The sequence below is a fragment of the Corvus brachyrhynchos genome, unplaced genomic scaffold, assembly GCF_000691975.1.
Source record: "Corvus brachyrhynchos isolate BGI_N302 unplaced genomic scaffold, ASM69197v1 scaffold126, whole genome shotgun sequence".
Lineage (NCBI taxonomy): Eukaryota > Metazoa > Chordata > Aves > Passeriformes > Corvidae > Corvus > Corvus brachyrhynchos.
This window is the reverse complement of record NW_008239283.1, coordinates 2,797,060-2,820,360: the sequence shown is the minus strand read 5'-3', so window position 1 is coordinate 2,820,360 and position 23,301 is coordinate 2,797,060. Positions and strand designations below refer to the sequence as shown.

The 23,301-nt window shown below is 39.6% G+C and overlaps 1 protein-coding gene and 1 long non-coding RNA gene across 2 annotated transcripts in view; one reads left to right on the top strand and one right to left on the bottom strand.

Annotated features, from left to right (window-relative positions):
• LOC108448160 overlaps positions 1–10,389 on the top strand; it is a 156,622-nt gene extending 146,233 nt beyond the window's left edge. Inside the window, exons 2-3 of the long non-coding RNA XR_001863956.1 lie at positions 8,248–8,522; positions 10,312–10,389. This is a non-coding gene — a long non-coding RNA (uncharacterized LOC108448160). The remainder of the gene's footprint in view (positions 1–8,247; positions 8,523–10,311) is intronic.
• The window catches only part of LOC103619698 (von Willebrand factor D and EGF domain-containing protein), a 171,623-nt gene that overhangs the window by 47,478 nt on the left and 100,844 nt on the right, over positions 1–23,301 (bottom strand). Inside the window, exons 15-20 of the mRNA XM_017740262.1 lie at positions 22,215–22,329; positions 18,899–19,149; positions 17,451–17,670; positions 12,728–12,865; positions 10,276–10,416; positions 8,654–8,809 (exon numbers count right to left, since the gene is read on the bottom strand). Of these exons, the coding sequence (XP_017595751.1) occupies positions 8,654–8,809; positions 10,276–10,416; positions 12,728–12,865; positions 17,451–17,670; positions 18,899–19,149; positions 22,215–22,329 (1,021 nt within the window). The remainder of the gene's footprint in view (positions 1–8,653; positions 8,810–10,275; positions 10,417–12,727; positions 12,866–17,450; positions 17,671–18,898; positions 19,150–22,214; positions 22,330–23,301) is intronic.

Genomic DNA, 23,301 nt, shown 5'->3' with positions numbered 1-23,301 from the left:
ACCACTTCTGTGATGGGTAAATTTACTCACTCGATGCTTTAATGATGAAATTAAAAAGTGAACATCTAGTTCACTGTCCCTGAGCTCTTTCAGCCTGATAGAAAATGAGATTGTGTCGCTGATGTTGCTGTCTGGTGAGCAATTTTCTTCCCCTTCACCTACCAAAATCATGAGCAACAGGGAATAGTCTGTGGACTTTGCACCACTCAGCCACTTGTGATTATAACAACTCCTCTGCTTCAGACTCTTGTTTGCCAATGTGGCTGCAGCTGCACATACACAATTCTCTAAACACCATTCATGATTTGCAAGGCAAAATTGTCTTGTGTCAATGAAATACAAAGTTATTCTGCTCTAACACAACAATTTTGTGGAGGAGAAAACCTGGGATCTTCAGTCAGCTCACCCACTAGACCTTGTTTATGAGTCTCTCTGTGTTCAGAGTAAATGATTCCCACAAATGGAATGGGGTCTAGGCTCTGCTATCAAGGAGGTCTTTTACCAGTTCTGGGATGCTGAAAATCTATGTGCATATACAAGAAAATATTACCTGAGTATGAGGTAGTGAGTTTGCTTATGTCACATTAAAGGTCATTTATCATTTTTGCATCACTGTGCAGTTCATTCAGCTCAAGGTTTTCAGAACAATATAATTGACATCTCAATTCATTAACTGATGTCTTTACAGAAAATGGGGATTCGAGGATGGCTGCTCAGGAAAGAAACAGTTCATGAAAATACAAATTATCAACTACATGACAAAGTTTTCAGTCTTATCTGAGGTATGTCAAGGAATACAAAAAGATTTTCCCTTTCATACTGAACAAATACAAAACAATTATTAGAAAGATTTTGATTAGGTATAGCTCTTTTTTTATAGGGAGTATTTTTCTATTCGTTAAACTTTTTCAATAGAAAGAAATATGATTTAGAGTTTAAGAAACAAAAAAACTTTTGGGAAGTTTAAAAGATTGTGAAGATTAATTTTAGAGTGATTGTGAAGATTACATGAAAGAAAAAACTAAGAGGAGCAAACAGTTGGGACACCAATACTGCCTCATTTTATATTCATTTAAGCCAAATTTCTCACAGATTTAAATGATCAGCTCCTGTTTTTGTAGTACTATCAGTACTATCAGGCCATGAGCTGGAGTCCTAGAATGAGAGTCAATTCTGAAACTTATAAAACAGCTTTAAATATAAAATTTATTATTATTTCCCCCTATGATCTGCTTTCCAAGCAAGATTCTTGGGACAAGACATTGTATACAGGCAAAGTGCAGGAAGGCGATGAACAGAATGACTGAAAAGTGGGTCTTTGAGTAAAAGAATGTATTTTGAGCACTTTGTTTCCAGACTCTGTTTGTTGGGGGACTTTCTTTATTTCTTTTGTGATTTTTTTCTGTACGTTTTCAATACAAATTTTAACATCAGGGTCTCTGGAGACAGTGTTTTTAAAATGGTGTAAGAATTACAGATTGCAGAGATGTGAGCATGCTCCCCACACATGGATATTTTTTCCTTCCCTATCAACAATTTTCTTTACCAGTCTCTTTTTTGGGATTGCACATGGAGGTTTATAAACCTGCTATGTTTTTTACAAACAATGTTTTCTCAAACACCTCTTCTACCTTCCAGTTTATTTCAAGATTTAATTGAAAACTTCCCTCCTGTGGGTTGGAAAAAACACAAAATGTTTGATGTGCTCTCATCCCTTGCACAGGAGCTGTGCTCCTCTCACTGCTTTGTTTCCAGATCTCCATCCGTGCTCCTTACATTCCTTGGGTCTAACCCCTTCTCTGCTGCTGTTTTCAGAAGTGCTCTTCCTGTGCTTTTCTCTGAATACCCAGCTAAGAAAACAGGAAGCAGAAGTGTGGCTGTGTTTCAAAACACCCTGGATCACCCACTTAATCCCCTGGTAGCTGTTTTATCACCCTTCCTTTCATTATCCCTTGTCCGTCTTTCAGGTCTGAACTTTTACCTCTCCTCTTTTGTGTTTTGCCTCCTCCAATTATTGGAGCCTGAAACTGTATTATTTCAGCAGCTACAAAGGCGGTGTTAAGATAGAGTTCATGGAACTAAATTATATTTTCTATTCAAGAACTGACAGTATATCTTACTTCTCAGAACTGAGATAGATGGAAAAATTAATAGAAACTGTGTTCTTATCTGATGATGCCTCATGGGCCTTCAGACTCTCTCATGGCACGAACAGGTTGATAGATATATACAAAACAGGCTAAATTAAGGCAGATCATTTCTGAAGCACCCCTGTCTAATTCTCTGAAATATCTATGTAGAATCCTTTAGAACAGTAATAATAGATTATAAAGAAAGTTCATTTCTTCAAAAGAAAAGCCATAATATTTCTTCAAAGAAAAAAAATAGGCTTAAATTTGAATATTTTACTGCAATTCTTCTTTTACTCAATTCAAGAAATAAATGGTCTAAAAAAAAAATTATGTTGTTTTGGGCTGTAATCATAAAAAAATTGAGTTATTTTACATATGAAAGCCAAGACACAAAATTAACTATGCCTTACTGGGAACCAGCAATAAATCTATTTTATTAGCATGTAAGCATGTATAAATACTCTCAATGAAATCCTGCTTTTATGGAATTCTCCACAATTTCAACTGATTAGGTTGACAACTACCTATAGTTTCTTCCTAATTTCGAAAAAAAAGGCAAGGAATTTCAATAATAAGATTTCAGATGTCACAGAAGTCACAGAAGAACTTAGCTAGTTCACTTTGAGAAAACAAAGGTTGGACAAGATATCTTTTGAGGTCCCTTCCAACTTTGTTATTCCGATTCTCTGAAATTCTGAATCTAATATATTATCAGCATGGGCGATGATTTTCTCCTCCATCCCAGAGGATCAGTTGCCTTGTGTTGGCTGTAGGCTGTTGCTGTACCCCTTCAGGAGTAAACCAACCCTGTTCATGTGATGTGTGATACTTGGGGCAAAATCCACATGATTTGGCAGTGGACATCCCCTGGTTCTGCAAGCAAGTCCTGTGAAGTGGGTGCTACTATACCTTTATGTACCTGTTCAAAACCAGCAGGATGTTAAGGAACTGGTCCTAAATTTTTCCTGAGCAGTGATAAGTCTGCATATTTCATACCTATTTTTACCCTCCGTGCTGTGCTGTGCTTTGTGTTGCTTATGAGTCCTTTCTCTTCAAATCCATCTTTGCTTTATCCCTTAGTGGCTAAACTCTCATGTTGCTTTAATGGGGCCAGGATATAGGTCCAGTATGAGTTACTTCCAGTCCTAAAGGGGCCTTTAAGTGCCTTTAACAAAACAGCAATCTTGTCAAATTTGTGCAAACAGGGCTGGCTCCCTTTAAAAGCTGTGTGCTATTATAGCTGGATGATTAAATGAGCCTGGAAATTCTAAGAGAAGATAATCTTGCTCTGCTCTGTCAATGTAAAAAACTACTGAGCCTGTATCCTGTGTAGATTATTTGTTGGAGACTGAGTTGTTATTATCACTTAAAAGTCATGATGGCCCAGTGATTGCTTAAGCAAAAGGTGGCACATTCTTGGTAGGAGAGAAATGTAATCTGTACTTGATATTCTGATTGAATGTAAATATTATTCATGGCATACAGCTGAGTCCTCTTCCCTAGTGGTTTTATGGCTTGGGCTTCATTGGTCTTCTGTTGCTGAACTACATCATTTCCTAAATATATCATCTGTATTGGAAGCACTTAACAAGTTCTGGATTGACAGAGTGTATGGATCAGTGAAGCTGGAGACCATTTATCTTTTAAATTATCTAAACATATTCTTCCCACTGTGCCTACTTTGGTTGTTATGTTTGGGTCATAGTATATAATGTACAGGTTCCTTGATATTTTTCTGAAAATACTTAATATTTTATGAGGTATCCTGAAGGAGGAGAAAGACATGAGAAAGACTCTCTGATTCCCTTTCAGTCTTGACAAGTACAGGAGTGGATTTCCAGTGTCAATTACAGACTCAGAGGGCAGGAAAGGGTCAGAGCTTCTGTCCAAAATGCCAGGCTGATCCAGGCCTCATGAGAAGATTACTGGTATGCCATTTGCAAAACTGACTCTTTCACAAGACCAAATTTATATGGAATGTCTTTGTGTGGCATTTCTAACCCCACTTCAGTTGCCATGTCATCACATATCCTTTGAAGGAGACATCACATCATAACTGGTCCATCTGAAAAGCAAGTACATTTTGTCCTGAAGTACACCAGCTAGAAACACTGAACCAGTGTTTATGACAGACCAGCAACTCCCACCATGCATTCCAAAGATGAATTGTGGGCAGAGTTTCCGTGGCCTGAGTCAGAGCTAGGAGTTGGAAGCCGTTGAGATGCAATGTTTTGGAGCCCACAGGCAGAGCTGAGAGCTGTTACCACACAGAAGCAAATCAGAGTACCCTTTACTGTTTGTTTAGTATTTCTGTTATGTCTTTGCAAGGATCTCAGGCAACTTCACAGCTAATGGCTGCAGCAGCTACATCCCTGCCTTCATGCAAGCCTTGTAACTCGCTGCATAAACCATGTCAGCATGGGTTAGTTACTCTTTGCAAAGCACTCTCTGAATGCTGAACAGTGTTTGCCTTTTGTCCACACCTATTGGTACGTACAGAACTCGTATTTAAAAGTCCTGTGTGTGATGTACCTGCCTTAAAAGGGGTTTTTTTGTCTTCCAGGAACTGTGCTCAGCTCGGTCCATTAGGGTAATGCTACTCATTCAGTGGAGTCACTTATGATTTACACTGCTGTAAGTGAGACTAGAATCTGGGCCTTGATCTTTTTAATGCAAATTCATCAATTCTGTTAGATAAAAGATGAAAGGAATCTATTACATTCCTCAGTCATCTCTTGAAACAAAATCATTTGATTGGTTCCAGGCAGTAAGAGGTCCCTACTCCTGCAGTTACCTCCAGACATCAAACCTTGGGTTGATGACCAAAGCTCTTACTGGAGTTATTTATTTTTCATGGATAGTGGCCAGTGATGAGTGCTAATAATGACAGAAGTGATTTCCCAGTTAAAATTTAAGAATGCAAAACTTCAGGTTAATATGTTCCTCTGGTGTTTGAGCAGTATGTGTTTAAAGACACACACATTCTTTTACTTCAAAACGTTTTATTCTCCTTTTAAATCCACACCTTGATGTCGATCTGACAGTGGTGCAAATGAGAAGGTGACAGAGGTCTCTCTGATGTAAAATCAAAGTGGATTCAGACACACGGTGCAGATACCAGAGGAGTGTGAAGCACAGAGCACGTAAACAAATAGCTGCACATGCAAAAGTATAGCAAGTGCCAAATGTCTACAATACTGCAAATTAACTGTTATGACAGGAGATCTCACAGTGGTGTTCAGAATGGAAAAGCAGAACTCGATTACAGAGATCATAAAATCACCCTCTCCCTTGATCTTCAGCTGCCTAAACCAGGAGAGGCAGAAAGAGCTGGCTCTGAACAAACAATCTTTTATCGGTGACGGATGTGGCACTGCTTTGTCCAGTAAAATTGCTGATTTACTAATAGTTAAAAAATAAATCCTTTGTGATGACACCAATCTCTCTAACCTGCTAAAGAAAGTGCAAACAGATGGGTATCTGTGTGACTGTGAGTGATGAAGCCAGTCTGGAGAAATACCCACAGTGTCTGACGAGAACTAATATTGCAGCGTGCAGGAACATCACCAGCATCCACATTAGGATATATTAATTTTCTTTGTGCCAAGAATATGACCAATGATACTGGATGGTTTGATTTAATAGAGCTGCCTCTTCTAGCAGAAAAGCAACAGATATTTTATACAAAAGTGAAATGTGCCCGGGGAAGCCTGGACAGATTTAAATTCCTTACGCTTTCCTCTTTATTGCAATGCCAGCAGACTTAAGGGACTTTTGACCCTACTAGTAAATTTTTAAATAAATGTAAGATACCTGCTTTATGGATCTGAAAGGAAGAGAAATAGCTTTTTGTTTCTGATTGGAGAATCTGTTTTTTAAAAAAAATATTATTTCCCTTTATATGTGAAATTCCATACTGGCTTCTCCTTAAGACTGTTCCGATGTACTTCAAGCAAAATTGCAACCAAGTCTGGTTGGTTTAAAGTGGTGCAAACTGCAGATATAAGCCAGGTAAAATATGTAAGTGAGAACAGAATGAGGACCTGCATTGTTAGAGCAGATAAATGTAGCTCAGAAACTTATTTTTAGTGTTACATAGTTTGCAGCAAGTCAGGCACTTCAAGAGATGAATACCCATCACATATCAATGCTGAGGAAATGGTACTTTGTTGATTATAAATCAAAATTGGAGGACTTTTTGGGTGCAGCTCATCAAACACTGACTTAAGAAACAATTTTCTTCTGGAGTATTTTTCTCCTCGGCAGCTTATAAAGGCAGTTGGGTAATTTTTGTGGTTTCAGTATGAAGAAATACTTATCCTTTAATCCTTAAATCATTGTAATTGAGTATAATTTTGTGTCAAAAGCAGCCAATAAAAGTACAAAATAGGGATTAGCAGGAGTATTTTTAGATTAAAATTACTAGAGTTGGAAAGAAGTGGCGCATAATCTCCGTACCTTCATGAGCACTGTAGCAAGCTGAAGAGGATTTGTTCTGTTTCATTTGAAGACTGATGGCATACATTACAAGGGAGAGAAGCTATTATTCCAATGGGGAGGATTTCACAATCATCATAATCCACAACTGTACATAAATTTAATTGAAAGTTAATTCTTTTTTGTCTGATATCTTTTAACCATCAATGCTATACAATAATTCTGCTTCTACTGGCAAAGCACTTGGGAAGGAAAGTTAAGCCCATCATTTTGGTCATAAATTAGGACACTCATACAGCTGCAACAATTGCTTTCATTTCTAAGTATTAAAACAAATGACTACTCTTGTTTAACCTTGAGGCACAAGATTCTCATCGCTTATATTATGATATAACTCACAGGAGTGAATACAAGGTTCTGTTGGAACAAAAAATGTAATTCCTCTTCATTCCCTTCCCAAAGTGTTTGAGCTGGCATCATTTGCAGCATGAAGTCCTGACTCAGTTTGCATATTTGAGAGAAAAATGTGAAACAATCCCCCTGCCTCTGATATACAGTTCGCTTTTGAAGGAAGCAGGTACTTGTTTCAGATCCTGATACCTGGGATATTTCTTAAGTCTTGCCTGGAGTGGTATATGACAGGTATGAATCACAGCAAATGGCAGCTACTCTCTGCATTCCCCTTTCTGGACCACAGACGAATTTATTGGTTAATGTTTATATAAGTACAGTGTAAATGTGCCTGGTTTACTGTACCAATACCTACAGCTGTAGAATGTCTGTTCTACTCGACAGCATTTAAAGGGCCTTTGGGGTGCACAATGTGTATCCCATTATCCCATTAATGACAAGGCACAGCTTTGGGCAATAACAGAAAAGTTATTTATATGCACGGTGATTTTTCTTCTTCCTCAACCACTTTTACAGCTTCCCCAAGTTATAGAAGAGTCAGTAGCTGGCTTAGTGACACTGGAAAACTAAGTAATACTTTGTACATACTCATTGCTAGGGAGAGAGAAGTGTTGGGTTTATTTTTGTGACCTTTCGATTCTGAGAACTAGCTAAAATCAATTTATAGTTCAAAGAGATTGTACGATAACTACACTACACAGTAAAATTGCTTCCACTTTGGTAGAGTGTGTTAAAACACAGCAACAAGGTAACAATCATTGACTTGGATACAGAATGGGAAGTGAAGGGGGTTTGGTCAAGTGTAGGTCAGGGAACAATTTGACAGGTTTCAAGCCTCTGTCTTGAATACTTAGGAAAAAGATCTAGAAGAAAACCAAGGAACCTAACCTAGCAACTACTGCTATTAAGGAATAAACATGAGTATTCCTGGCAGTGCAGTCTGTGCAGTAGAAAGGGGACAATCATCCAGACTGTCCCTATAGAACTGTACACTGAATTAAGGGAATATCATTGAGACAGAGCAAGATCAGGTGACAGTGGTTGCTGTGCCACTGTCACTTTCTGCCTGAGGTCAGGACCCAGCTTTCTTTTTATGAGGTCTTCTCTTCAGTCCTCAGAGATTGATGGGACCAGCTGAGTTTCAGAGCTCCCCAAGGAAGACTATTGCCCAGGCTATGAACAATACTATAGAAATTCTTTAATTATCTGTTGCCTTCAGTTGTTGGTATAGTTGCTCTTGCATGACACTTCATTATTGTCTTCACAGGTCACCTTGTGGAACAGATGCCTTGCAGCAGAATTAGGAAAGAAGGAGGGCTGAGTGATACTGGCATGTGTCATGTTCTGATCTCACTGAGGAGGAAACATGTTCTGAAGTCCTGTGCCCTTGCTGTGGCAGAAATACAGATGTGGTGATTCATACCATTGAACAATTCCTGTCTTGAAGAATTCTCCCTAGCAGCAAATGAGGTGGTTAATCTATTGGATTTCAACTCATGGAGCCAGGTATTCCTGAAATGATTCCTGCCACCTGCTCCTCAGGTGAGAGTGACAGAACACAGCCGTCAGGGTTTGATTACGGAGTACAGTGTGCTGTAATACCAGGCTAGCTCACACTTTCTCACAGCCTTCCCATGCAAAACCTTTTAAATTTCTAAATAAATAGAAAGTACCTGGTCTGGGGACTTTGGTACACATTCGACCGTTTCCAGAGAACCCTGCTGGACACCGGCCACAGACGTACCCAACGTAGGGGGGTTTCCTGTCAAAGCACAGCACTCCAGGGAAACACGGCCTGTTGGCACAGCTGGGGACGTGTGACACAGGTGCTGCATGGCCAAAAAAAGGGGAGTTCAAGCGTGTTATTAATAATTTCTCAGATGAAACCCATATCTAAAATTTATCAGTGACTGCCTGAGCCCAGCTAAAGCTTTATAACTGCTTTTATTCTTTTAAAGTCTAATTAATGCAAAATGTTCCCAAACCTTGAGCCAAGCATGAGAATGTCCTGTAGGCATAGTGTAACGGAACAGCTGTTTCTCATTACAGCAAGATTTATTAGTCCTCCAATTACATGTTTTCAAGTTTATTACTCCAACTTGTTTGGCATTTATCATGTACAATATAGAAACCGTAATTTTCAGCATAAGTGAAAGATTAACTGAGTGAGAAAAGGTACTATTTGACATCTTTTTGGTCTTTTGTAATTGGAAGGTAATTATCAAACCTTACAGCACCTATACTCTACTTTTGAAATTACACTGTGAAGTACATATGTTTCTGATCTGGAAATCATCCTTAATGTGTCAAACCTTGTATTGCAGAAAACTGCTTTAATTATTTTAGGACTATGTGCAAATTTAACACTCTGGTAATATATAATGTTTTATCACTTATGATGTCACTGAATAACAAGTGTATATGAACTGCCTATGAAGTATTTAACAGTGTCAAGACAGAGAACAGATGATGAATACAATCTTAATGATGGTTTTAGATCTTTTTTAATTGCCTCCAGTGAGGTCTCCATCATAATTCTCAAGTATTTTCTGCATTGTTCTTGCACTTTACCTACAGCATCATGATATAGGATACCTGCAAGAAGCAAGTTCTGCTTAGGGGTTTGCTGGCCTGGTACAGATATTTTTTTAAAAAAAAGAGGTTAAGGAAAAAAAACCCTGTTGTTTTACATATGCCTCTACACAACAGATATGACCAATCTCAATTTTTTGCTGCCATCTTTCGCTAGAAAATCAATTAAACATGCAACACTCATTAGGGCAGGACCAACAAAAGCATCATGCAGGTGCACACCCATGTCAGGGAGTGCTGTAGTGCTGCACCTCTGGGAAAAGCTACAGCCACAGGCAAGTTGATTCCTCGAGCTGATCTTCACTTATGCTTAAAACTCATTATTAATTCAGTGGCTGCCCACTGAATACTGAAATAAAACACCATCATCACTTGGTTATGGCAAGCTGGCATAAGCCGCCACTCTTATCATCTTGCTTTCCATTGATCACTAAAATTTGGAGTGGTTCTGTCCTACCTCAGAAGTGATGTGATTTCGAATTAAGCCTGACTGCTCTGTCATTGTTGTAATGCCTCCCTTCCATCTCAAATTGTTTAGCAGCAACCCACAGTCTGATGTATTAAGAGGGTTTTTATTTCTAACTCAAATTTTCTTGTACTATAAACAACTAGTTTGTATTTACTGTTAAGGTGTTAAAATTAATGATTTCTGAATACATAAACTGCCCCAAATGGAAAAGATTTCATGTCCTTGTATACCTACCATGCCTATCACTTATGTTAAAATTCTTAATTGCAGGAGAATCCTTTGCCTCTAAGGACTGCAGTGGCTGCTTAACCTTAGTCCTGTTCAATTCACCTTTGCCATTGCTTAAAGCTTCTGTAACGTCAGCAGCAAGCACAGCTGTGGAAAATATCACAGAGACAAGAGACAAGGTGTTAGAGCTTAGCTGTGATTGATGATAAAAAGCCACAGCAACAGCAAATCAGGTAACCTGGCAGAAGTTTACTCTGGAAGCCAACAAGCAAATAAAGGTAGATCAGGCGGGTCCAGCTGCTGACACACAGCAAAGCTTCAACCAAGTGTAAGAAAAATTATTATGCCTAAAATCTCTGAAATTTGCTTATGTAGGAGTCGTACTATGCACTGTGATTTTTTCACTGGGCTCAGGGCACTTGGAAAGCCTCAGGTCAACCAGTGTTTGACAGCTCTGCTCCTTGGCTGGGGATGCTACACCTCACCCTGGCAGCTGTGCTCTGAGTCTTGCCTCTCCTTGAAAGCTTCTCTCTGAAACTCTGGTGAGTGTGTTTGTGGGCTTCAGTGAGTTCAGCTGCCAGCTTCGTGTGTGTCAAAATACCTGTAAAAACTGTATGTGGATGCAATGAGGAGACTCTGAAAAATGTGATTTTCTGCATAACTTTAGCAAAGCTTCAACCAAGTGTAAGAAAAATTATTATGCCTAAAATCTCTGAAATTTGCTTATGTAGGAGTCGTACTATGCACTGTGATTTTTTCACTGGGCTCAGGGCACTTGGGAAAGCCTCAGGTCAACCAGTGTTTGACAGCTCTGCTCCTTGGCTGGGGATGCTACACCTCACCCTGGCAGCTGTGCTCTGAGTCTTGCCTCTCCTTGAAAGCTTCTCTCTGAAACTCTGGTGAGTGTGTTTGTGGGCTTCAGTGAGTTCAGCTGCCAGCTTCGTGTGTGTCAAAATACCTGTAAAAACTGTATGTGGATGCAATGAGGAGACTCTGAAAAATGTGATTTTCTGCATAACTTTAAGGTAATGAATTAGGGATAAAGTCTATGTGGATAGTGCTGCAAGTTAAACAATTATTGCCCTGGGTCTCTTGAATATTCTCTACTCTTAATAAAGACTGAAACTTTGACTCTTTATGTGTATTAAACAATGCAATGTGCTGTTGCTCACTTCAGGAGCTATAGAACTACTTCAGTCCTCCTTCCCTCCTTCCCTTTATACTTGCTTAAATAAGGGAAGTATGAGCAGGAATATTAAGTCACTGAATCAGAACTAAAAATAATGATTTCTATCCTATCTCAGGTGAACAAATAAGCCCTCAGGTTTATTCCTTCCAATAAATGTGCACTTCAGAAATGGATTTTTTTGTCTGTAATTAAAAAAATGCAAAGTAAGAAATGTTATATCTTTCAAAAGCACATTATTTGTATAAAGGGATATTATTTGTATATCCTTCCTTTGTGGGTCAAATTAACCACTAAAATATGCATTTGTGAACCAGATACAAAATCACTTTGAAATAACCAGTGTGGCCAAATGATACAGCACAGAAGACTTTATATAGAGATATTTGGCAACATGATTGAAGGGATGTTTGGTCAGCCTGGCAAAGACACTGCTGCTGGCACCAGGGTCCTGCAGTTCCCACTCACTCTGTTCACAAGGGATACTTTTTTCCTTTTTATAGTGAATATGAGGAAATGTTAATGACTGCACAGTAAAACTTCTTGGATTTCTTTGGAAATACCAATGAACAAACAAACAAAAAGAGTCTTCAAGTGTTGATTTATCTCCTTCTGGTTAAAAAAAATCGGTTTGGAGAAGGCCTGTGCCTATGTGACTGAAACAAGCAGAGTGTGTGCCACTCATGTCAAGTGCATTGGAAGGTCTCAAAGTCACTGTAGGCTCCCCAATAAAGAGTCTGTTGCCCCAAAAGCAAATATGGGGTAGATTTAAACCTGTTCATGGCCATTTTCTTCATGAGCTGGGATCTGAGGAATGACTTCATGCCAAGCATCCATGGGTTGTGTCCTCTGATGAAAACACACCTTGGGAACAGAGCTGAAAGGATGGGAAGGATTGGCACAGGGACCTTCTTCCTCTTACTCTCCCTCCAGCTGCCACCCAAACAAAAATCAGCCCTGGGGGTGTGCCCCAAACTCACTCATGGATGTATGCTTAGGAGTGAAATAGTGGAGAATGTGCAGAATGTCCTTAGAAATTATCTATCTGGAAAGTACTTTTTTGCATGCTGTGGTGTTCGTTCTCTACCAAAATGAAAAGTAGCAGAGCAATTTGCAAATATCTACATTAATAAAACATGACAATAATCTGTTTTTTACATTTAAGGCTCTGTACTTGAAATGAGTGGCAAAGTATTCAATTAGGGATAACAGTAGTAGAATTGAGCCCATTTTTCCCCCCATCTATTAAAATAAATCATGTAAAACACTTACATTTGCAAGTTTTACCATTTCCCTCCATCCCACTGGGGCAAATTCCACATGCATAAGATCCAAAGGTATTCATACAAGACACTCCAGGAAAACAGAGACTCTCTTCACATTCATTCTTGTCTTCCTGACACGTAAGCCCTGTGGCAAAGCAAAGGGGAAGTTAATAATCAGGAAAGATTCCCTGTTTATACTTCAGCTCAAATGTTGAAGCAGACAAAGGCTCACTTCTCAGCTGCAAACTCATTACAGGGTATGTCACTCATGTTCCAGCCAAATTCCCCACTGTCTCACTTAAACCTGCTTTTATCACACTGTTTATTACTTCGTTATTGGCACCAGAAGTGCTGAACTTGAGACTACTGCTCCTGGAAAGCTGTGCATGTTAAATAAAAATGCACATAAATGAAATTAATATTTCCCCTGCATTTCACATCTTTGCTGCTGCTTTTGTTGTCTTGTTCATGTGAGATCTTTGTCATATACTGAGGAAGCCAAAGAACTCCACCATTTTGGCTTCAGGATATGAGGAGCCAGGTACTGACCTCTTGTGTTTTCCACATATCTGTGAACCAGCCTGATAGAGTCTGGCTGAAGGTGAACCTTACAAAATGATCAGATTTTTAAAAAAAAACAACTCCAAGTTTTTCTACTTAAAATTAAAATTTGAAGAAACACTCTGAAAATGTCACACAGTACTGGTGTTCAGAAGATAGGCTGCCACAGGATCTGGATCCAAAACAGTATCTCTTGACTATTGCTGATTTTTGAAAGAAGGTTTTAAAAATCCCTTGAAGCAACTGATATTCAAATTCACAATTTTGAGTGGTTTAGTGAATACCTCTAGGGGACGGTGACCTAAAAGTTAAAATTACTATCTGAACAGCAATGAGGCAGAGTTATCAAATATAATTTTGTTTAAAACTCCCTCGGGCTTCAGGTGCTGCTATCTCTGTGCACTTGGGCAAACTTGCCTGGCTCTTGCTGGTCACAGGATGTACAGCCCTGAGGGCAGGTCACAAACCAGCCCAGGTCACTTCTATTAGAGCATCCCCTTTGTCCCTGTAGGAATATACAAGGAGATTGGGACAGCTTCTGGAGAACCGAGGTACCTGCCCCAAGACGGGTACAGAAAGGTTTGCTCCATATCAGATACCCAGATTTATCGTGACAAAAGGTCTAAGGATAAAGGAATCTTCTCTTTTTTCCCATCAAAAAAGAAATTTGTCATGGTAGAATGAATTGCAGGATGATAAAAACAGAGCATTATTATTCATCTTACAACATAATCTCTCATTGCCTCAGCATTGCAGACAGCTTCCACTAGTCCTTTCAAGTTAAAATGGCATCTCAATGTACAAAACTCAAATTGAAGTCTCTTTATAGATTGAGCTGCCTAAAAAGCCAGTGACATCACCTTCCCATGCCTGCTTCTTCTTGAGGAAAAAAACCAGCAGCATGAAAGCCACACCCCTTTTCCTGTGCCATTTGTTCTGGTTTTCATGCTTCTTGCTTCATTTATTGAAACTGGACCTCACACAGTGTTGCAGGGCTAGGCTTACCTTTTTCCTTCCCTTGTTATATTTTGGCTGACTGTTTATATTTCATTATTTAATTATCACATTCCTGGCATCAGGCTGCTTTTCTCTGATGCTGATTTCTGGAGATGCATTGGGAAATTATAAGACATCACATTATGGAAAATATTGAACGAGTTACCCTCTGATTAGATTAGTAATTACTTTCTTTCTCTGAGTATCATACAAAAACTAAACATGATACCATAGACAATGAGAGTAGGAGCAAAGTTCCCAGTTTCAGTCACTTCTCCCTTGGTCCCTCTCATACTCTCCTTCTCACCTTAAAATTCTGTAGTTTCAGTGCAAAGTGCTGTCTTTCAAATCTCAAAGATGAGGGAATTACAAGAATCAAAGGAACACTTTTAAGTAACAAGATAAATTTTAAAACTCAGCCACTTGGCTGTTTTTTGTGATGTAAAGGTGAAACTATGCAAGCACTGCTTTTCACACAGAGAGATTTGATTTTAAACAGTGTCTGACCAATCTGGGCATAATGATAATCCCGATGAATCCAAGGATAAATGTTTGCAAAGACTGAAACTTGGCTGGATGATGCTGAAGAAGCGGCAGAAATAGACAGTAAACTGTCTGCACCAAGAAGTGTCAATTATTCTGTTTGCATGACCTCCAGTGCACTGTAGCACAGGGGAGTCTCAACTGTCTTGGCACTGCTACAGTACAAATAAAACTAATAGGAATAGAAGTTCTTCAAGTTCCAAGGCTGTACCATCTGTTTGTGTGCCAGCTATATTTCTCCATCCCTGCATGGAAAGTTGTCTGAGAAAATAAAGTCCTTTCATGCCTCAATAGGAGCTGACCACCTACAGATGCAAAGAAAGATTTTTTGACTGTGTTCACATTAAGTTGACTCTAAAGGAACAGAAAAATATCATTTAGGGGCTCTATGGTTATTAGAAACCATTAACAAATCCTGGGAGTTTCTTCAGTTTCCTGAAATATAAAATGAAATTATCCTTCCATCTTGCTCCCCATCCCACCCCCAACTTTGTACTAATCACTGGTATATGGGGAAAGAAATAATGATTTTGTGATGGGGGTAGCTTTCAAGGATGAGTTCTGTTCTCAGGTGGGTGATGTTTTTGTTTTCTGTGGCCAAAACAATAAACAACAGGGATCCTTGTTATCTTGTCAACAATGTAGATGAAAAATGAATTAACTTTGAGCACTCAGAGACCCAGTAATAATTCTGGAGTCAGCCTCCTCTCAGATTTTCTACCTGGCTTTTCTCCCTGCCTTGTTCCCATTCTTATATTTTACCCTTACCCTGATGCACCTGAGTTGCTGCCTCCCTTGCAGGGGTGTTTGGGAAGCTCTCACAAGTTCACCTCTTTTTTCTACTGCCTGTTTGCTGTCATTTGTAGAGATTTGATGGTGAACTGGTGCTGTCACTTGAGCTGCATAGCATTGCCTTCTCATTAGATTATTGATGGTTTTCTGGGGAATTGAGGCATAAACACAGCATCAAGAATGAGTTTTATTGTTGTCACCGAACCTGCCCTGAAGTGAAATCATCTGCTTCCCAGCTGGCTTTCAGCTCCACTTGCTTACAATTTTTCACCTGCTATTAAAACTTTGAGATGTATTCCTTTTTCACTCAATCATATTTTATTTTCTTTTGTTGCTTGTGTTGTGGCATTTTGGGAAGAACAGCAAAACCATTGCACTGTTATTTAACTTGCAAGAATTAAAGGTGCAGGAAAACCTGGTGTTTCTTTGGCCATCAAGGTGCTGTGTGCCCCTGTCTCTCTGGTCAGCAGGTCCACTGAGGTCATTAACTCATAGAATTATATTGATTTTTATTCATTTCATCCAACTCCTTACAGACAACCAATACTTTTTCTCATTGTATATCTTCAGTGTTTAAGCAAATACACAATAAAAAATTCCCAATTTTCCCTGTGCTCATAGGAATGTTCTTTCCAGAGGATTCAGGACACTCAGCATATGTTTGGTTGGCTTAGGGATTTTTATATTTTGATCAAGCTTCCACTTTATAACTTTATTCTCCAAGCTTAGGCTTGTGTGTTCTTGCCTCAGTGGAGTCTCTGTAAAGACTTTGGACAGCAGCAGGCTTTGGCCATTAGGTAGCATTACCTGGAGTCAACACAGATTAGGTGTCACAGAATTTTTAAGCCATTTTTCTGTACTTCTGAATGATTTTATTTTTCATTTCTGCTGGAATTTTATAAAAATGAACTCTGGGCTTGCAGTCCCACATGACCAAAATGAATGAAACAATGAAGGTTTCATGAGCTGCTGACAGGCAGGAAGAGTACCTTGCCCACTGAGTAAAATCTGTTCACTGCTTTTGTTAAAAAATGAGATTTTTTTCTATATATATGCACCAAAAGTGGTGATAATTATGTCCATTTGATGTTGCTTCTAGTTGATTTTTCAAACTTACAACACTGACAGCAGCCAGCCTTATGGGTCTCAAGAATGTGAACAGAGCAGGGGGTTAAGTGATCATCTTTCTTCCCTTTGTTTCTTAAAATCACATTTTGGCCAGCTGTTCTGGTTTTGGCTTAGATAGAGTTCCAAAATCAGGGCACCAGCCTTGAAGAGTTTCAAGGGTTAGATTTTGTTTTATTGTCACGTCTGACAACTCAATGGGCTTGTGATTTTCTAATGCTTAAGTTTAGTGAAGCTTCAAGCAGGACTAAAGGACAATTTATATTTCCATGTTTTCCATCTCTACTTCTCCTTCCTAGACCTAAAAAACCCATTTAATCCCAGTTCTTTCCTCAGTTTAATTAAGTGAAATCCTGTCGAGTGCAAAAGGGCCCTGGATCTTTGCCTTTTCTCTCTTACACTCAGTCTTCTCCTAGCTCATCTCATGGATGGACAAATCCATGGGAAATGAGCAGGAAGCAACAGAGATCAGGGAGGTTCACATCCTCCTTGAGCGATCATTTCAGGACAACAGAGCTTTAGGTGGTTTTTCCTTATCATTAAATAGCTGCTTTTGCACATTTCTGTCTATGTCTAAAGCTAAGCCCTGACAGCAGAAGAACAGGATTATGTTTGCAGTCCATTTGGCAGATGTTGTGGTCATGCCACACTCAAAAATCCTGTAGCTCAATATATCTGTAGTTAAACCAGAGATGCCAACAGTGATGTGTTACCTCCCAAACCAGGGGGGCATTTACAGACGTAGCTCTCCATGCTGTCCACGCAGGTTCCGCTGCCGCAGGGGTTTGATTTGCAGTCCCTGGTGTCTTCCTGGCAGAATTCTCCATCAAATCCATTTGGACATAAGCACAGGTATTCACCAAGGCCTGGAGGGTATTTAATATTGGTGACACATGTGCCACCACTGAGGCAGCTGCAGGGCTTCACTACAACCTGGGGAAGGCAAAAGGGAATTGTGGTAAGATTCCTGTGAATGATCACAGCTGGGAGGTGTATTGTTACGCTTTAGGAAGGGGAAGATTTGCACTGCAAACGTTATCCAGTATGATGGAAACTTATTTCTAACCAATTTCCTTTGTCTAGATAGATGGTCCTATACTCAGAGTACTTATTTATTTGACTGAGAGCTCGACTTCAAAGGGATTTCTTTTTTCATCATTTAGGGGCACATTCTGACTTCTTATAAGGAAAAAACCTCAACCTTATTTGCTGTAACAGCAGCTTTCACATGGTATCTGAGGGCAGAATTTGTTCCTTATTCTTCAAAGAAGAAAGGAAAAATCTCTTCTCTTTGCCTGCCTGCCCACCTTCCTCTTTCACATTACAAATGGCTCCCAGGCAGGAACATGACTGTGGCTATTCCTTATCTGGTCTCTCTCTTCAGGGAAGGGAGATCCATGGTTGTATTTTACGTATGTACAAGAACTGCATTTCAACGGATTCAAAGCTCTGCATTATCTCCGCTAGATAACACAGGTCTAGTTTGAAATATTTCCATTAAAACTATATCTAGGCTCCAGTTTCCCCTCTGCTGTGTGGGTTCAGCAGATTGGTATTTTGTGGTTTTAAAAAGTAAAAATAGGAATCTCTGGGAATAAAAATCTTTTCTTCACAAAACTGTTCTTATGTCAAGAGTGTGCATGCTGCTTTATTAGCTCATCCGATCAGAGGATTAATGTTAGCCTATACAATAAAGACAAAGCCATGCACAAGCTCTGCCAAGAAACTTAGAGTGTGGTGTAATGACATAAGAGCAAGACATCCTCTAAAAATATCATTGAGAATGAGTTATAATCTCCCTTTTATAGCTAAATCCTGGTCTTTTATGTTATATGCTTTTTTTGTGCAATCCAGATGCAGAATGTGAATTTTAAAGCAGATTAATGAACCATTAAAAGGCTCTGCAAGAATGTTCTTTCAAACAGCAGTCAATAGCACTCTCTCTTGTTCCCTGTATATATAGTTTCTATGTTCTCAGAGATATTTATTCCATTAATTGATCATTATTGCTGTGCTGGATATTATACACTTATGAGGAAATAGCTGAAGCCTTGCTTTTCAAGACAGTAACAAATTATTAGGTATGGTGACGATTGCACAGTAATGTTGACGTGACAAACAGGTTTGTTTTGTTTTTCCTTTAAAGTGTTCTTTCCCTTACCTCAATAGAGTATCTGCTCTGTGCATTGCACTCATCTGACACAGTGAATTCAAAGGTCTGCATTTCTTCTGAATCAACTTTCCAGAGAAGAAGGCCAGCAGGAGAGAGCCTGGCATCCCGTGGCCCAGCCTCCAAGATGAATAGCACAGCTGACCCTTCTGGATCCACTGCTATTAGCTGGTAAACAAAATTCTCACCAATAAATGTCAGCAGCTGGCTGGAGGGGGCCTGGAACACAGGAGGCAGGTTGTCTAAACAGCAAAAATGAAACCATGATTACATAAACTCCAGTTTCTCCCATGTAAAGATTCTCAGAGCGGGTCTTTGAAGCACTGCTTTCAAAGAAAATGTACAGAGCATACCCAGAGGCTGATGGAGGAAGTGATTTGGGTCTTAGAGGGAGCAAATGGCTTTACCAAAAAGAACACCTTTTTTCTCACCTTTTTTTTGTGCCCTATACTGAATTTTTGTCCCATCCTGCACTTTGATTAATTTTGATGTGCTATCCGATCTATGGGAGTAAATAATGCATGATTTTCTAGAATCTCCCCCTAATACCAATTCTTACTAAAACTGCAATTAGTTATATTTCTTATACTTACATACTTGTTTAATCTATCTACCATCCATCCATTTAAATATAAGTAAAATAAATCTCAAAAGGATGAATGAAATATTAATTGGGAGGACAACTCAGAGGGAAAAGTAAATTGTAACTCTTTCATTGAGTAGACTCTCCTGCCTTTACCCATGAGGAATAATTAAGCCCAAGCAGCTTGACTGAATTCAGCTGGACATTCCATCAGGAACAAAGGTCTTTTCAGTGCCACTGCAGATACGTCAGGGATGCTGAGACTCTCTATCCCCAGTGACAGTGGTGTGTATCATGTCACCTTTGGCACTGTTATTTCTAGGGTTGCTGTTTACATTCAGTATTTCCTCAATGAAGATAAACCCCCCTAATTTTACAAGGCTATTTAACAGCAGAAGACAAATGCTACCTGAAGATACTTCCAATGTATGTAGGCAAGGGGGACAAGGTAGAGAAAATGATAATATTTTATAATTAGAAGCCAAGGAAAAGTAAGATCTGGTGAGTACCCTGAGGTGACAGCAACTCTTTTCAGGGCCAGGAATTTCATGTCCATGTCCTAAGCCTCCCCAGTCTCAAGGCATCTTTCCTCTTTAACCAGTAGTGCAAATTGACAGGTATTGATATTTAAAGAGGTCTTCTCACAATGTAATTTGACCATAGTTATGTTTAACTTAAAGCACATTTCTAATACCGAGGATTAATTTCAAGCCATGCTCTAACATTATATACTTGTTCTCATAAGGACTCCTTGCATTATGCTCATGGGAAATCACCATTAGGGTTTTTTTTTGTGGTGCATATCATTTCTATCCAACTTTGCTTTCCATAGCACGGTTTAGATTATGCAATTATTTAAATATGTATCTCCTTTATTGCTGCTGTGCTATGAGAGCTTCCTAAAATGCTTGTCCAGCAGATTGTCCTGGCATCACTGTTGAAAGCTTCCATCTATTCATTTACCTTTTATTTCCCAAACACTGAAGCCATGGAGCCCATAAAAGTTGTGCCCAAAAGTAATCAATGAAATATTGATGCAGGGTATGCATTTATGGATAAACACAAAGGTGTTAACTGAATGGATGGTAAGTGGAAGTGGTAGGCACAAAATAACATAAAATCAGATGTTCTGAAAGGAGTCTGTGGAGGAGTGTTTCTAATTCTACAGAGATCTGCTTGCCATCCAGTAAATATATATACACTCTCCCTATTACTTCAGAACTTTCAAAGTAGTTTTTGCACTTTTGAAAACAGGTCGGACAAACCCTTTTTTCTAAATACTTTTAAATGTTGACATCATTTAAAAGTGAACCATGATGGGTTTCAGAGTTCCCAAATCACTTCTAGTCTTACAAATTTCAAAACAAATGCAGTTTTTACTTTTTAAACCATTTCCTGAATTTTAAAATTGAGCTCTCTTGGTATTAGTAATGAATCTGTCTGTGTAACACTCAGGATCAGCTCATCCCTAGGAATGCTGCTGCTCTGGCCAACTCAATATAAGGTCAGGTTAGGTGTGGCTCTGAGCAACCTGGTCTAGTGGGAGGTGTCCCTGCCCACGGCAGGGGTTGGGACAAGATGATCTTTAAGGTCCATTTCAAACCCTTCAGATGTTTCTATCATTCTATGATTCTATGACAGAAAGGAGGCAAGGTTTGTGAGTCACAGACAATATCCCTCTTCGGACTTAAATATTTTTCTGGGGGAAAACACACAACTTTCAAGTGTACATGTTCTTCTTCAGGTCTGACTTACCCTTAGGCATTTTAACTACTCATCCGAGTGACATCCAAAGGGAGTTTTAGTTGGCCAGCTTTTGGGATGTTATAAAACTGCAACAAACCAAGCAGACTGGTTCTGTGACTCACATACCTTTCTGTAATGTGTTTGTGTTTACAAAGCCTAAAAGCACAGAGAAACTCTGTCTAGAAGCACCACATGGATCTAAATAAAATCAGTAATTTAATTTTTATACTGACCAGATGTAAGTGTGCTCACGTAAGGGAGGAGATGGGCTGTGGGGATAGCGCTGCTGGAAACACGGATTTTCTGCAAAGTGTGGGGCAAGCAATGGTTGCTGTTTACACAGGGCATGTAGCCATGGAAAAGCCATGATTAAGTCTTCAGCCTTCAGGAGATGCTTTAAAAGGCAGACTTGTCCATGACCCCTGCCTCGAGGGGCTGCAGAATGAGCCTTTGGGTTCTGTGGCAGTGAAGGTAAGAGTGGCTGATCCCTATCACCTGGACTCCCTGCCAATCCAAGCTCTGTTATGTGGCATTTCATAAGATTTGGCTCAGAGAAAGGAAGCAATTCTTCCAGATACCAAAAATATATACTAGTGTTTTAAAAACAGTGTTTTCCCCAAATTGCCTCCTTAAAGATTTGTACCTGCAAGATGCTGACAGAGATATTTAGGGTTCATCACGTTTAGCTGACAGACTTGGGCACTGCATGGGGCACTGTCATATCAAAATTTTATTTTCAGGTATTTTTTTCATTTATTAATCTGAGATTTATCAGATTTCAGACAGAAAAAGATGCATAGTGTATGCAGTGGAGTCTGCATTTCTGGTGCACCCAATTATTCCCGCTGCAAACAGTCCATGTGCACTGCACAGGACAGATTCAGGTTATCTGAATGAAGGAACACTATATTTAATAAAATGAGTCATAAAGTCACAGATAAGTGCTTCTAAATTCTAGAAAAGAAACCCCTGTCTTACTTTCATTAACAGACCAGGTGAACTTAGAAATGTCAGGTTCACAGAGAAGACAAGGGCTGGTAGGGCTTGACTCTCCTTCACCATAGCAAAGTCCATCTATATTGCATGTATTATCCTGTCAAAAAAAAAAGGGAAATAAAAACGGGTAGGAGGTGAAGGCGATGGAAAAAAAGGAATAAGAAATAAAGATATTATCAATTAATAGTTTCCTGATATAAGCAGAAATTCACTTGTCTCTTGAAACAATGAAAGAGTAGCAATTTAAATGTTGGTGTTCTCTGCTTACAGCGAGGAAACAAGCCGTGGAAGTTTTCCAGTTCCAGCATGGGATCCTTGTAGCTTTGAATGTTTTAGCTTAGGCAATGTGGTGTTTCTTTGTCATAGATGGATGATGGATGCAACAGAATGCGACTCTTTTCCCATTTCCACGCTCATGTGGTGTATGTGGTCATTTTTCCCAGCTGTTTCTGTTAATGTGGTGAGTATCAGGTAGCCATACAAGGCTCACAAAACCCAAGACTAGATAAAAGCTCCGTTTGAAATACTGGAATCCTGCTCTTATTTCTGGAGTTCTTCATAAATGTATGCCAAAGCAGGGCTATAAAAGCAGAATAAAGGAGTGCCTTAGAGTTTAGGCTCCCATGAGGGAGCTGTAGATAACAGCTGAGCACATCCGCGGTGCCTCGGTGGAGTGGAACATCCCAAAAGAGCATCGTGTGGTGATGCTCTGTGGGCACAGCAGCCTTTGGGCTGACCTGCTCCTCTCCCAGTTGGGGAGCCCACCAGGGCCAGAGGAGCCACGTGGGTTCCACGTGGGCAGAAGACACTTGCATTCTCTAAGAGGTGAGCACAGGGACATAATTAACAGGTGTAGTTAAAGATCTATCCCATGGGAAGGTCCAATGGCCGAGTTAGGCCTTGTAGCCTGTGTTGAGCTGCACAGGCAGGTGGGACTTTATCTGACCATGCCAATTCCCAGGAAAACATGGAGTACTTTTGGGAACAAGGGGAATGTCCTGGCCACAGTGGGACTGCAGGAGGGAGAAGCTACCAAGACCAAACACGTTTTCACTTTTCCTTCCTTGGC